Source organism: Mastomys coucha, unplaced genomic scaffold (genome assembly GCF_008632895.1).
Source record: "Mastomys coucha isolate ucsf_1 unplaced genomic scaffold, UCSF_Mcou_1 pScaffold5, whole genome shotgun sequence".
NCBI classification, from domain to species: domain Eukaryota; kingdom Metazoa; phylum Chordata; class Mammalia; order Rodentia; family Muridae; genus Mastomys; species Mastomys coucha.
The window spans coordinates 111501290-111516898 of NW_022196911.1; the positions used below are offsets into that span (position 1 = coordinate 111501290).

The following is a 15609-nucleotide window of genomic DNA, read 5'->3' on the forward strand; positions in this document are numbered from 1 at the left end:
ACACACACACACACACACACACACACACACACACACACACTCCTGCAGGGCCAGGAATCTATATACTTTGGTTATATGGCTTATCTGATGCATTTAGACATAGAGGCTCCCAGGAGGTGAAAAATGAGGTGAAGGGAAGAGAAGCCTGCTGGTCTCTTTGTCCGGCCTCTGGGACACTCTTACCTGCTCTGAGGGAGGTCCAGCAGCTAAAAGATAAAAAAAAGAAAGAAAAAAAAATCTGAAATTAGAAAGGCCATGACTGAGACCTGTGAGGTCCCTACAGCACAAGGAAGGGAAGGGGTAGGGTACAAATAAGGCTCCAGGTCAGACAAGAGATAGGGTTTCAATTCTGTCCCTTTGGGAGGTACTCTGTGACACTGGGCATCTCTGAGATGAGCGTTCTATTTCTCCACCAGGGAAAGCGGCTGTAACCTGCTTATTCTTGACTTCACAGAATTATACAAATGATCGGTGGGTAGCCCTGCTAGCTCGCAGCTCTCCTGGATTGAGATTCTCCTGCAGGATCATGGGTTTCATTTGTAACTTTGGATGTATTCCGATTATCCCTCCACTGGACATATCCTTCAAGGCCACCTCAAGGTCATCCCTGTTTTTGCCAGCAACTGGACCACCTGGTCCTTCCTCTCATGGCTCTGTCCCACCACCATCTAAATTCTGCTTCATCTTCAACCAGGCTCTAAGCCACAGGGTACCTGGGCCTATCCCCTTCAAATGCCTGGCCGTGCCTGACAGCCTGGTGTTCTGGACCCAGCTAGGATGCCTGAGCTGGGTCAGCATGGTGTGGACAAAGTGTTTTGAGGGGAATGGGGGAAAGAGAGATTGCTGGATTTTGTAAGTTGTTTTTTTTTTTTTCCTACCCTGACCCACCTCCCTGCCCACGTCATGCCCTGCTCTGAAGACAAGAGAAGGATCACCCCTGGTTTTTAGTATCAAATGACCTCACACCTAGTAATAGAGAGAATACTTGAACTTGGTCACGGTTGATGCATCTGGGAGCAGAAAGGATGAATACAAAGCAGGGTCTCGGGCCAGCAAGATGGCTAAGTGGGTAAAGGGGCTTGCCGTGGAGCCTGACGGCCTGAGTCAGAACCCACATGGTGGAAAGAGAAAAACAATTCCCACAAGTTGTCCTCTGATCTTCACACATGTGCTGTGGTATGCACATGTAGGTGCACAAACGCACACACATGCACACACAACTTAATTTTTTTTTCTTAAAAATGTCTAGTCTAGCCAGGCATAGTGGTGCATGCCTTTAATCCCAGCACTTTGGAAGCAGAAGCTGGTGGATCTCTGTGAGTTTAAGGCCAGCCTGGTCTACCTACATATTGAGTTCCAGGACAGTCTGAGCTACATAGTGAGATCTTGTCTTGCAACAAACAAATTAAAAGCCCTAGTCTGTCTTCTGAGACTGTAAGCCTCCTAGGCTGGGGGTAGGGATGGGGTCTAGGTGGGGTGCAGGGAGTGGGAGCACCTCAGGTTGAGAGCTTTCTGAGAAAAGTTCTACAATTACTTGAAAATGTGGAAGTGAAGCCAGACAGGAAAGGGTTTGGTTGACCTTGTGATCTCTGAGAAATATTGTAATTCTGAGAGAAGGGGCTCTTCTCTGTAAAGCAGGGGCACCCAGAACAAGTAGGTCAGCCTGGGATGGGGCTGATAGGCAGAGAGGAGCAAAGCTAGGGTCACATTGATGCTCCTGATGCCTGGAGACACAATATTCACTTACAGATGTACGCGCAGAGCACACATACTATACCGTGTGTCTGTGTGTTCATGTGCCTGTGTCTGCTATGCGTGTGTCTTCCTTCTCCCATGTGAGCTCAGCACCTCCTCCACAACCACATTTCCCTAGAGTGGGCTGCTCTCCTACAGCCACCGTTACCTTGGCCACCAAGACCCAAACTAGGAGACACAGCAAGTGGCAGGTCAGAGAGGAGCGAGGGTGGGGCAGAGCCGGCAGCTGACTCCAGATTCTGTACCTGGCGTTCAAGCTCCAGCTCTCCGCCAGCCTCTTGGACTGCCGCTGGCCTTTCCGGCACAGCCTCTCCCACACTGCGCAGATGGGTGGTCCCTCAGACCCCCCTCTCAGAAGGCAGCGCTAAACCATTAGCCCACACCATCATCCAACCAGCCCCTGACTCAGGGTCAGACACACTCACCTTTCTGTCTCCTCATCATCCTCCAAACAAAGAGTGAGGCCACCAGCAGGAGAAGCAACAGGGCTGCAGAGATGACTGGGAGGAGCACACTGAGATCCAAAAACCCATCGCTGTTGTTGCCACCATCACCACTGCCATTCCTGGAAGGGCAGGGGACATGTGCACCCAGGCCTGCGCCTCCCTCCTCTGAGCCCAACCCAGCCACCTGATAGCAGGGGATGGCCAAACACCTTATGGCCTACAGAACTCCAGTTTCCAGCCAGGAGACCCTCACTCTGAACACTTTCAAATACTGTGTGTGGAAGCTCAACAAGAACTATAGAGTGAGGGCTGGAGAGATGGCTCAGTGGTTAAGAGCACTGACTGCTCTTCCAGAGGTCCTGAGTTCAATTCCCAGCAACCACATGGTGACTCACAACCATCTGTAATGAGATCTGATGCCCTCTTCTGGCATGTCTGAAGATAGCTACAGTGTACTCATATACATACATACATACATGCATACATACATACATACATACATACATACACACATATTTAAAAAGAACTGTAGAGCGAGAGGCTTAAATCAGGCTTCCCCAAGTCTATGCATGTTCTCTCTACAGACTGAAGAGTGTCTGTCAAAAGTTGTGCTTACCAAGAGACTATGAATGTGACCTACAGGCATGGAGGGTCTTTGCAAACAGTGACTGAGTTAAAGTAAAACCATCTGGACGAGGGTGGGGTGGTGGGCCCAACCCAACATCCATGATCCTTGTTTGAAATTTGTTTTGGGGGTTCGTTTTTGAGTTCTTGTTCTTGTTGTGTGGTGGTTGGTTTGTTGGTTTGGGGTTCTTGAGGACAGAATCTCTGAGAGCCCAGACTAACTTCGAACTCAGTAAGTAGATGACAACCTGCCTCTGCTTCCCAAGTGCCGAGATCACAGCGTGCACCACCACTCCTGACTGAGAGAGACTTGGACTGGACTCATAGGGAGAAGTCATGTGACAGAGACACAGCTAGAAACATCAGCACTGCTTCCAACAGGGTGGGAGGTGCTGGGGGTTTAGAGTGCTTGCTGTTCTTGCAGAGAACCGAGGTTCCATCACCAATATGTGCATATGATAACTCACAACTGCCCAATTTCAGGGGATCAGAATCCCTCTTATGGGCTCTATGGGTACCAGACACCAGTGTGGTTCACAGACATACATGCAGACAAGCACTCATATACGTAAAACAAAAATAAATAATATTTTTAAATATATAAATTTTAAAATTTACTGCCAAACCTAGAAGCTAAAAGAAAGGCTTGGGACAAGTTGTCCCTTTGGAGCCCTATAGAGGTGGCTGTATTTGGAGATAGGGTCTCTGAGTGAGGTCACTGGGACAGGCATTAAGCTAATGCTAATGCAATCAGGGTCCTCACAAGAAGAAACTGGGGGCTGGGAGATGCCAGTCAAGTCAATGAAGTGTTTAATTTACAAGTATGAAGACCTGAGTTCAACTCCTAGGATCCACGTTACAAAGCCAGACGAGGTGGCATGCTCCTGCAATCCTTGTACTGAGGAGGTGGAGACAGAGGAGCCCAGAGGTCCTGACTGGCTGGCCAGTCTAGACTACTTGATGAGCTCCAGCCAATGAGAGGCTCTGAGAAAAGGATGAACAGTGCCTGCGGAACAACACTGAGATTGTCTAGGCTACACACACACACACACACACACACACACAGAGAGAGAGAGGGGGGGGAGAGAGAGGGAGAGGGAGAGGGAGAAGGACAGGGAGAGGGAGAGGGAGAGAGAGAGAGAGAGAGAGAAGACAACAATGAGCAGGAGGAGAAGAGGAAAGTGAGCTATTACATATTTAAAACCACTTGGAAGGCCACGTGTGTGGTTCTGTGGCTGAGCCCTTGCCTAGCAAAACAGGGAGTAGGGTGATGGGGTTCCTGGTGGTAGAAAGACTGGGCATCTTCTATGAGGCTTTGTGGAAAGGAGCCATCAATAGGGGCCCTTGGGAAGAGCTGAAAACAAAATCTAACTCCCTCTTCTGACATCTGTGCACATCAGGCACACATAGTAGTACACAGACATACAGGCAAAACACTCCTACACATAAAATAGATTAATTGATTAACTCGAAGCGAATAGGTGAACACGAAGTTGAGGGCAAAGAGACCAAAAGCTAGAAACGAGAAGATTTAAGAAATTTCTTTGATTGCTGTGTCTGGAAAAGTTACTAAAGAATAAACCGGGTTCTGGCCTTGCTGTCAAAAAAACTTCTATCCAAGATCTAAGGTCAAGATTCACTGGGAAGCCACCCGGGCTGTTTCCATTTCTGTAAAATGGGTACATTTGCATCTGTCCATTCCGCCTCATGGGGTGATCCTAGGCAGGATCAAAGATAACATCAGATGAGGACTGAGGTGCAGCTCAGCTGGTAGAGTACCTGCCTAGCATGCATGAAGCCCTGAGTTCAGTCCCTGGCAGGCGCAAACTGGGTGTGGGGGCAAGCACCTTCGATCCTAGCAAGCAGGAGACAGAGGCAGAAAGTCCAGAAGTCCAAGGTCATCCTCAGCTATGTAGTGTGTTCAAGGTCAGCCTGAGCTGCAGGAAACTCTGTTAGAAGGCAGGGGTGAGGAAGAAAAGAAAATGAGAGAAAGGAAGAGGAAAGGGCAGGATAGGATGCCACTCTGGCTATCTATGGAGCTTCCAATATCACCAGCATTCGTGTGTGCGTGCGAGCGTGCCTGCGTCTGTGCATGCGTGCCTGCGTGAGTGCCTGCGTGCATGCGTATGTGTACAGTGTCCTCAGAGGCAATAGAGGGTGGATGCCCTGGGACTGGAGTTAAGATGAGTGTGAGTGACTATCGTATGGATGCTGGGAATCCACTGTAAAAGCAGCCAGTGCTCCCAACCATTGAGCCTTTTCTCCAGTCCCCTTATCAGTCATTGAAGAGTTCTAGGGGATCAAGTTCTCCACAGTTCTCCATGGCCTTCTAGAAGGTGGACCAAGAGCCACCCCTGTGGCCCTGTGTCTCACACATACACACACACACACACACACACACACACACACACACACACACACACATGCACACACACACACTCCAGCCTCACTAACCTTGCTGACTTCCCATAACTCTCTCTCTCCCACTGAGCACTATACCCACGTCTCTAGAACTCCACACATGCCGACCAGAAAGGAACTAGCTCCGGTTAAAGTAGGATGAATGAATGAACGAATGAACCAGCAAACCTAAAAGCCACCTTCTGTTCCAGGACTAGGGCTCCCTGGGAACTGAAGGCAAGTCTGGAGGGCCAGCATTTCAAACTATGCAAATAGAGCCTGAGACTTGAGAGACTATTGGGAGAGTTTGGCCTAACTGGGCTACAGAGGACAGCAGCATCCAGAATGGCTTACCTGTTTTCAGAGTAGGGGCTGGTCAGCGTTGGAAACATGCTGGTCTCTTTTACCGTGGTTGTCACTGTGAAGATGGTGGTGGTGGAGGTGATGGGGGGCGTGGTTGGTACTGTAATGGGTGCTTGAGTTGCTTGGCATAAGACAGATTAGAACAGTATTCCAGCCACCCACACAGTGTGCACTTGCTCTGAGCCTGTGAGGGAGTGTGACCCATCCCGGCCAGAGGCCCCTGGAGCAAGGCTGTGGCAAGCAATTCTAGCTGGTCAATAGTATCCTCCTGGTCTCTAAGAGAAGCCAGAGCTTCTGAGGCAGGTAGGGCTGAAACCAAGTCCAAGGAGGATGGTGAGCAAGTACAATTGCATACCCAACTGCTATGACATGCCTCAGCCAATGCCTCGCTCCAATAGACAGGGAACTTGAACAGTTGCTAACGTAACCTAGATTGGAAAATTCTAAGGTCAACAGCTAATATTGGAGCTAAAGAGATGGCCTCAACCATTAAAAGCACAATGTTCTTGCAGAGGACACAGTTTCAGTTCCCAGCACTCACTTGGTGGCTCACAACCATCTGTAACTCCAGTTCTAGGGTATCTGATACCCTCTGCTGGACTCTATGGGCACATGACACACATAGTACACATATACGTGTGCTGGCAAAATAAACATCCTTTTAATAGTGAAAAGAAAATCCTGTTAGTCAGGAGGGCACATTGCTAGGGACGAATTAAGAAGTTTCAATAATAAGAACAACCTTCTTCCAAGGGCATTGTCAGGGTTCAGCGAGTTAATGCTAGGTTTGTACCATACTGAACCTCAGGGGGTCCTGGTAATGGCGGACTAACTGCTCTCATCTGCTGCCTCTATCCTCCAAGTGCCCTATGACCTGGTACTGCCTGTGTGAGGCTGGCAGAGCAGAACCCAAGAGAGAAACTACTCCAAGCCTAGCACCAAGACCTCTGAGCTGGCACCACCACCACCACCACCATGAGCTCTGCACTCTAGAAGGACTCTCAAAGAGAACATCATTACTGGGCACATGGGCTCCTTGGGACATTGCAGACATCAGAAATGTAAATGTGTATGAAGGCTTTTCTAGACCTTGCAAGTTAGACCACAACACCAGAACTAAGCTGGTACCATTTCCCTCGGGATGGAGATAGAGGGGCAGAGAACAGCGTTGGGTGAAGGCAACACCTAGTGCTCCTCAGAGAGCAAGGCGAACTTTCCATGGAACTCAAGGAAAGCATTGGCCGGAACCGGAAACTGCGAATCATTGGAAGTAGCATCTTTGGCCTAGGAGCTGGAGGTGGGTACGGCCACCCGTTCCTCTCCTGGAATAGACTCAATGCAGCTGTGCAGGTGAAGAGGAGGAGAAAGTGCATGGAATCTCTGGAAGTGGGGACGCATTTAGAAGAAGAGAAGGAGGGATGGATGGCTTGGCAGTTAAGAGCCCCGGCTGCTTCTCCAGAGGTCCAGGGTTTGATTCCCAGCACCGACATGGAGGCCCACAGTTCTATAACTCCAGTTCCAAAAGAGTTTGGCACCCTCACACAAACACAGATGCAAGCAAAACAGCAGTGCACATAAAAGAAAGAAAGAATGGGGGGGGAGAAGGAGAGGGAGGGGGGAGAGAGAGAAAGAGAGAGAGAACCTGCCTCTTTTAATCCCAAGCAGTCAATCAAGGGTATCTAGGACTTCAGGATTCTACCTCCCCCATAGTGCAACAGCTCTATTGAGCGACAGCTAATTCCTGAGACCTGAGAGACCAGAAAGGGCACTTAAAGAGATGTTCACACACCTCTTACCTGGGCCAATGTTCACATTAACTTGAAACATGGGATCATATCCAGATTGCGTAATTCCACACCAGTAAATGTCAGCATCGCTCATCCTCAGATCCTCCATGGTCACTGTGAAGACGAACTTTCTCTGGTCGTCCCTGATGGACACACGGTTCTTCTTCACCAACTGTTCTGTTGCATCAGTTTCAACGACAATTGCACATGATCTCTGAGGAACTCCTCGGCACCAGTACTTCTTGTAATCCTTATAGCCTGAGGTATATTGGCACTGCACTGTCAAGGAGCCCTGCTCATGGCCGCTCACCTTCGCTGGACCGCTGACTGGATCCCGAGCAGTGGAACAGCCTGGAAATCACAAACGCAGGGACCACTGATCTCCTCCTCCAAGGGCGGGGCACAGTGCCAATTCCAAAAGCATCTTTAACTGATAGTGGTCAAAGGATAGACACCCCTTCTCCAAGACAGGCTGCCTGCCATCCCTCAGCATCCTGCTGAGTCAGAGGAGCCAGGAAAAACCTGGAGGAAACAATTACAACCAAGCATGGTGGCACAGGCTTTCATTCCAGTACTTAATAGACAAAAAGCAGGCAAATGTCTCTAAGTGCAAAGCCAACCCGGCCTACACAGCGAGTTCCAAGATAGCCAGGACTACACAGAGACCCTAGTGTGGGTGAGGCAGTGACTTCCGTCCCTAACACCTACCCAGCCCCCACCACATAGACAATATCCAGGAGTGGTGTTGCATACATCTAAACCCATCAGTCAAGAGGCTGAAGCAGGAGGACCATGAATTTAAAGCTAGCCTGGGCTACATAGTGAGACTCTGACTCAAAAACAAGTTACTCTCTCCTGTGTGTGTGTGTGTGTGTGTGTGTGTGTGTGTGTGTGTGTGTGTGTATACGCATGTTTGATGCATGAAGCTGAGTGAATATCCAAACAGCAGAGGCAGGCTCAGGTACTCTGTCTGTTCTATTATTCTGCCTTATACTTTTTTTAAAAAAAAAGATTTATTTATTTATTTTTAAAAGAATTATTTAATTTATTGATTTTATTTATATGAGTCCACTGTAGCTGTCTTCAGACACACCAGAAGAGAGCATCAGATCCCATTACAGATGGTTGTGAGCCACCATGTGGTTGCTGGGAATTGAACTCAGTACCTCTGGAAGAGCAGTCAGTATTCTTAACCTCTGAGCCATCTCTCCAGCTCCTTTAAGATTTATTTTTATTAGCCGGGCGGTGGTGGCGCACGCCTTTAATCCCAGCACTTGGGAGGCAGAGGCAGGCAGATTTCTGAGTTCGAGACCAGCCTGGTCTACAGAGTGAGTTCCAGGACAGCCAGGGCTACACTGAGAAACCCTGTCTCAAAAAAACAACAAGAAAAAAAAATTATTTTTTTTATTGTATGTGTGTGGGTGTCTTGCCTGCTTATATGTCTGTGTACCACATGAAGGCCTGGTGCCTTCAGAGGCCAGAAGAGGGTGTCAGCTCCCCTGGACTTGGAGTTACAGAGAATTGTGACCCACCGTGTGGCTGCTGACAAACGAACCAGAGTCCTCTGAATGAAGGAGAAGTGCTCTTGAACGGCTGAGCCATCTCTCTAAAAGCCCTCTGCTTTACTCTTTCGAGGTAGTCTCTCACCTACATCTAGAGCTATGCTACGGCCAGCAGGCCCCAGAAATCCATCCCTGTCTCTACCCTTCACAGCACTGGGTACAGGATAGGCACATGAGCAAGCAGCCACAGCCTGGCTGGCACTTAAGGTGGAGACTGGGATCCGAACTCGAGTCCTCTTGCTCACAGGGTGACTGCCCTTACCAACTGAGCCATCTCTCCAGTACAAAATCTGTGAAGATCCTCATGCTGTTCTGGTGTGGAGTGGTAGGATTAGAAGATCCGTATCCACAGGACACTCTGAGGAAGTCCAGAAAAGCCACATCTAATAACCCTGAGAGACTGTTGCTGAAGGTTCCAGTGGGCTCCTGTAGTCACCCACCATGGATGAATGACTCTGGCTTCTATATTCCGTGGCCCCTCACACACAGGTCCCATTGTCTGCATGAACTGCGTGGGTGCATTTTCCAAAAAAGGCAAACTTATGATTTTCAGATGGATTTTTCCATTCTGTTCCCTTGACCTTTGTATCCATCCCATTCTGGTTTCATACTGTCCTGCCTCATTCTTGACAGCGGGAGGCATTTCTTCTGCTTTCTGACCTTTGAAAGACACGGGGTACCCTGAAATGTTCTTTTTCGAGAATAATTTTGGGAGCTAGTGAGATGGCTCAGTGGGTAAAGGCACTTGCCACGAAGCCTGATGACCTGAGTTTGATCCCTAGGACCTACATGGTAGAAGGAGAGAACTGACTCCTGAAGGTTGTCCCTGATGTCCACACGCATGGCCGCTGGCAGGAATGCACATGGCACACACATGCACGAGTAAGTAAGAGAAAGGAGGAGGATGGTAGCTCAGTACTTATGAAATATCCTTCAATTGATCTACGCTGGCCACGTGCTCTCATTACGTGTGCTGTCTGGCCTTAGGAGGCAGGGTTTTCTACTTAATTATTGCTTCCCTCCCCTTTGTCTTTATCAAAGAATTTCTGAGTTTGAGCTAGGACTCACATTAGCCTTTTGTTGTTGTTGTCTCTGTGATAAAATATCTGACAGAATCAACCTGAGAAATGAAGGTTCTTCTGACTCATCATGTCAGGGAGGAGGTGACAGAGCAAGTGGCTCACGTCCTGACAATCAGGAAGAAGGATGGTGATGGCTGAGAGGGAGAGCATAGAGAGAAAAGGGAGAGGAGAAGGAGAGGAAGAGGAAGCAGAGGTAGAGGAGGATGGGAGGAAGAGGAAGGAGAGAGAGAGGGAGGGAGGGAGAGAGAGGGAGAGATAAGGAGAGAGTGGGGGAGAGAGAGGGAGAGAGAGGAGAGAAAGAGAGAGGAGAGAGAGGGAGAGAGGTGGAGAGAGAGAAGAGAGGGAGAGGAGAGAGAGAGGAGAGAGGGACAGAGAGGAGAGGAGAGAAAGAGGAGAGAGGAGAGAGAGGTACAGAGGGGGAGAGAGAGAGGAAGGAGAGAGAGGGAGAGAGAGAGAAAGGAGAGAGAGAGGGAGGGAGAGAGAGGGAGGGAGGGAGAGCTGTACCAACTGTCATTTCCTCCTTATCCCATCTGGCTCCCCAGCCTCGTGGATGATGCTGCCCACATCGTTGTGGGTCTCCCCAGTAGTTGGTCCCTGGTCCCTGGGGAATGCCCTCACAGACACACTTTAAAGGAGTGCTTCCCCAGTCTCTTGGGCACTTATCAATCCACTAACCGTTATAATGGGTATACGTTATGCTCTTACTTCCTAAGTTAATTTCCCCTGTGATTTTCTTCCTATTTCCTTGAGATGACTACATGTTATCGTCTTCTGGGTTGCCTTGTTAGCAAACCTTGTTCCAAAATTAGCAAGATGGCTCATCGGGTAAAGGCACCTGCCACCAAAACTGACCGCCTGAGTTCAATCCCCAGAACCCACATACCCACATAGGAAGAAAGAGGGAATTGACACAATGCCACAGTTGTCCTCTGACTTCCATGTGGGTGTGTTCTCTCTCTCTCTCTCTCTCTCTCTCTCTCTCTCTCTCTCTCTCTCTCTCTCTCTCTCTCTCTCTCTCTCTCTCTCTCCCTCTCTCTCTCTCTCTTTCTCTCTCCCCTCACACTAAGTAATATTTTTTTTATTTTTGCTAACTGCTCATCTTTATTTTTATTGTCATTGTTGAAGGCTGTATGATACACTACACTGAACACAAGCAAAGCCTTATATAGCATTCCATCAGTGCTTTATTGTTAGACATACTAAATAAAATATTTAAATAAAAAATAATCCTGATTGTTCAGTTCTAGAAAACCAGAAGACGGAAGAGTAATGTTGGAGGCAGCCACATTCTCTCCAATGGATACATTCCTTCAAGCAGCCACATTCTCTCTAATGGATACATTCCTTCAAGCAGCAGCTGTTTGCTGTTTGTTTAGTTAGTATCCACTGAGGCTTTAGGGACAAAACTCTCTGCCTTCTGGAAGCTTCCATTCTGCTAAAGTGAAGGAGTGAAGCACAGGCAATGGAAGAAAGAGCACAAAGAACTCTTTGTTTCGTTTTTCGTGTTTGTTTTCTTTTTGAGGCAGGGTCTCACATAACTCATGCCTTGGACTCTGTAGGTGAGAATGATCTAGAACCCCCACTCCTTTTGTCTATTCCTCATGAGTGGAGTTGGCCAGATCCCGGCAGGAATAGCAGTTTGAATTAAGGTCATCAATGAAATGAAGACCTGGGAGGTGAGAGGAGCCTGAGACCACACAGGCAAGAGCACTCAGAATGAAGGGGACACAAAGCCCGGAGGCCAAGCAAACCCAGGGTGTTCAAAGCCATGTAGGGGAGGGAGCTGAACCAAGCGAGGAAGCAAGAAAAGAGGGGACCAGGAATGCATCACAGAAAGGAATCAGGTGTACAGCACCTTGTAAGCCCTCTGGGAGGACTTACGATTCTAATTCAAAGTTGAGGAGGTCATTGGAGATGGCTGCCCCCAAGTTTGGCTGAGCAGTAAGAAAATATGGAGTTGTCAAGCTCTAAGATGAAGAGGAATGGGGAAGAGAGCGAACTCGGAGGATTTGAAAGGCCATGTGTGAAGTCTCTTTCTCTCCTTCTTCCTTTCTTTCTTTCTTTCTTTCTTTCTTTCCTCCTTTCTCTCTTTCTTTCCCTTTCTTTCTTTCTTTCTTCCTTTCTCTCTTTCTTTCTTTCCCTTTCTTTCTCTCTTTCTTTCTTTCTCTCTTTCTTTCTTTCCTTCTTTCTTCCTTCCTCTCTCTTCCTTCCTCTTTCTCTTTCTTTTTCTCTTTCCTCCATTCTTCCCCTCTTTCTCTCTCTCCCTCTCTCTCTCCCTCTCTCCCTCTCTCTTTCTCTCTCTCTTTAAGCCTTACTATTCCTAAATTTCTTTTCTTTTTTATGTGTATATGTGCATGGGTATGTGCACATGACTACAGGTTCCCATGAAGCCCAAAAGGGACATCAGAGCTGGAGTGACAGGTGGTTGTGAGAAACCCATCACTGGGTGCTGGGAATTGAACTTGGGTCATCTAGGGGAGGAAAAAAATAGCAAGCCTTCTTAATTGCTGAGTCCCCACCTTTGAAATGACAATGTCTAAATACAAAAGCTGAATACACACTTAGCTATAAGATTTTAGAGTCCTGAGAAATGTCTGCTCTAGGGATATGAAATTGAAAGCCATCTGCTAAAAATATTTCAAGCCCAGAGGAGAAGCCCAAGGGCACAGCGGAAATCACCAGAATGCAAAGCAAGAAACCCCTCTTCAGAGGTCTTACTCAACAGGCCCTAGAGCAGTGGTTCTCACCCTTCCAAGCATCATGATCCTTTAGAACAGTTCCTCGTGTTGTAGTGACCCCACACACACAACAATAAAATCATTTTCATTGCTACTCTGTAATTTTGCTAGCGTTATGAATCACAATGTAAACAGTCTTGGAGATAGAGGTCGTGCAGGGGTCGTGGCCCACAGGTTGAGAAGCACTGCACTAGAGAGCTCTGAGGACTCATTTATACTGTAGCACTAGCCACAATAACGGAGCCATGATGGATCCAAGTCCATCGACAGACGAATGGGTAAAGGAGATGTCGTACAAATACACAATGGTGCCTGCAGGAAAAGACATTGAGCTAGAGGCCATCTTGTTAAAGTGAATACGCCAGGTTCGGAAAGACAAATATCACATGTTTTCTCTCCTACCCACACTCCAGATTTTAATAAACAAACAAACAAACAAACAAACATGGAAATAGAATAGGATATTTAGAGAGAAGAAGGGGACTGGTATATATCCATTCACTTACAGCTACACTGATTCAAGGGTCACGGCACAGCCTATAATCCCAGTCTGGAAAACCCTCTTCTGCGGTCTAACTCAGCATGCACTAACTAGAGCAATGATTCTCAACCTCCCTAATGCCATGACCCTTTAACCCTTTAACACAGTGCCTCATGTTGTGGTGACGACCCCTAGCCATAAAATTATTTTTGTTGCTACTTCATAATTGTAATTTTGCTACTGTTATGAATCATATTGTGAATATTTTTGGAGGTAGACGCGGAGGCAGGAGGATCACTAGTTAGAGGGCCAGCCTTGGCTACGTAGGGAGCACCCCCCAATCTCAAAACACAAGAAAGTGCTGTCAGCCTTCTATCTGTGGCCTTGCCTCCGGCCTCCTCTTCACCTTTCAGTCCTCAGTCACTTCTGATAGCGCCTTCTCTCCCAGCTGCCACACATCACCCCTCCGTCAGTCTGAATAGCAGAATTTTATTTTCCCTTGAGGGACCAGTTTCCACAATCGTTTCTTCCCCCGAAGCCTTCCCTCCCTTGCTGGAACACTATCACACAATGACAATCCAGCTTCATCAGACATTCTCCTGAGCAACCAGGGCTCTCCTGTCTTTCAAAGACCAGTGGGGCTCATCAGTGTGTCTGTCTTAAATACAACCATTCCCGAAGTTGTCTAGAATTGTGCCTAAGATGGGGCTTAAGAGCTCAATAGTTCTGCCACAATGGTGTCACAACAATGGGGTAGTGGACGGATGACCCCTTGCTGGGCAACCACGTCCTCTGGTTGCCTGAGCATGCTCACCTAAGATCCAGAAGAGAAAGGGGACCAGCAGTGATAAACGCATCTTCTCACACCGGGTCATCTTGGTGGAGTCTGCCAGCAAGAACAGGCTACATGCTCCGCTCCTGCTTCTCCTGGGCCTCTCTCTGGTTTCCCTCACTCTCACTGGGCACTTCCTCCTTTAGCCACTTCCCACAGGCAAATAAAGCCAAAAGAGGAAGGAGGGAGGGCGAGAGAAGTGCAATGCAAGAAGTCAGACTTGTGAAAAGGACTTTGAGAAACATCACCTCCTCGGTACCAGACTGACTTCTCGGGAAAGAGAACTGGGGCCTCCTACTCTGTATATTGCAGGTCCAATGATGTGATCGAGATTCCAGATCACATCAGCTAGAGCAAGAGTTACTGGGGCCCAGAAGGCCAGAGCTTCAGTAGGTTGAAGGGTGCCAGAAGATTGGGGAGAGCGCAGGGAACTGAGGAGGTGTCAAAAGCTAGCCTAATCATGGGAGGCAGGCACAGCTGTAATCCAAGACTGTAAGAGGCAGAAACAGGGGGATTGAAAGTTTGAAACTGAGCTACGTGGTAAATTCAAGGCTAGCTTGGGCTACAGAGTGGCACCTGTCTAAGAGGAGGAGAGGAAACATCACTCACTGAGGCAGAGCTCTTGCCTAACACATGCAAGGTCTCGAGTCTGAGCCTTGGCACCCCACCCGTTACTGAGTTACAAAGAGAGGGGCTCAGATAATCAGGATATATGAACCGGATCAACATACCCAGAAGGCTCTGCTATGACGGCATTCTTATCGATCTGCCCCAGACGACTGCGTAATAGATATAGATTTAACCTGTATTCCCCAGAAATTTAGTGAATATCCCAGGGCTACCCCCTACCGCCCTCCACAGGAAACCAGACTGCTATTCATGACTTCTACCCTCTCTCCCACGCCCTCCCCGTAATAACCACCTGTCCAAATAAGAAAAGTAGGTAGGCCAGTGTGATGGTCACTCCTCATTCTGACACTATGGCTTCCATCTCCCACACACCCGTTTTCAGGAAGCCCTTAGGGTAGGGTCACTTTGGGTAGGTGTTATAGACACCCTGTGACACCTTGCTTCGTGGTGCCCTCAAGCCCTGGCCAGGCTAACCAGACGTGAGGGGGCATGTTGGAGGGCTGTTTACACAGAAAACACCAGCCGCTGATAAGCCACAGCTTTTCCAGGATGTGGCCAGAGATGGTCACTTACTTTACATATTTCTAGGCCATAAAGGAAGGCCAACAAGGGTTTTCACTCGTCGCTGTTGATTAAACAGGTTTCTTCCCAGGATGCACCAAGATAGGCATTGTCCTCCCCCCTCTCCCCCGCCTCCTCCTCCTCCCCCTCCTGCCCCCCCTCCACATATAGAGTGCCTTTCAGGAGAGTGGTCAACAGGCTGGGGGAACCTGAAAACCAAGGGGACATGTTCATGGAGGGTCGAGGACTGACTTTTCCTTTCTTGGGCAGAGGTAGGAAAAAAAAAAAAAAAAAGCAGAAGTGCCTGACAGGAGCCTATGGCCAGATCCTCTGATCCTGGTCCTCTCA

The 15609-nt window shown here is 48.4% G+C and overlaps 2 protein-coding genes across 4 annotated transcripts in view; one reads left to right on the plus strand and one right to left on the minus strand.

Moving 5' to 3' along the window:
• The window catches only part of LOC116077264 (CMRF35-like molecule 1), a 15908-nt gene extending 1664 nt beyond the window's left edge, over positions 1-14244 (minus strand). Inside the window, exons 1-5 of one of the 3 annotated variants that reach the window (XM_031351682.1) lie at positions 14053-14244; positions 7385-7726; positions 5580-5643; positions 2181-2320; positions 184-206 (exon numbers count right to left, since the gene is read on the minus strand). In XM_031351682.1, the coding sequence (XP_031207542.1) occupies positions 184-206; positions 2181-2320; positions 5580-5643; positions 7385-7726; positions 14053-14113 (630 nt within the window). In that variant the 5' untranslated portion in view covers positions 14114-14244. Of the gene's footprint in view, positions 1-183; positions 207-2180; positions 2321-5579; positions 5710-7384; positions 7727-14052 lie in introns of all 3 variants that reach the window. The other 2 variants (XM_031351681.1, XM_031351680.1) reach the window with 2 other exon arrangements.
• Rab37 (RAB37, member RAS oncogene family) overlaps positions 1-15609 on the plus strand; it is a 68497-nt gene that overhangs the window by 27536 nt on the left and 25352 nt on the right. The window lies entirely within an intron of this gene.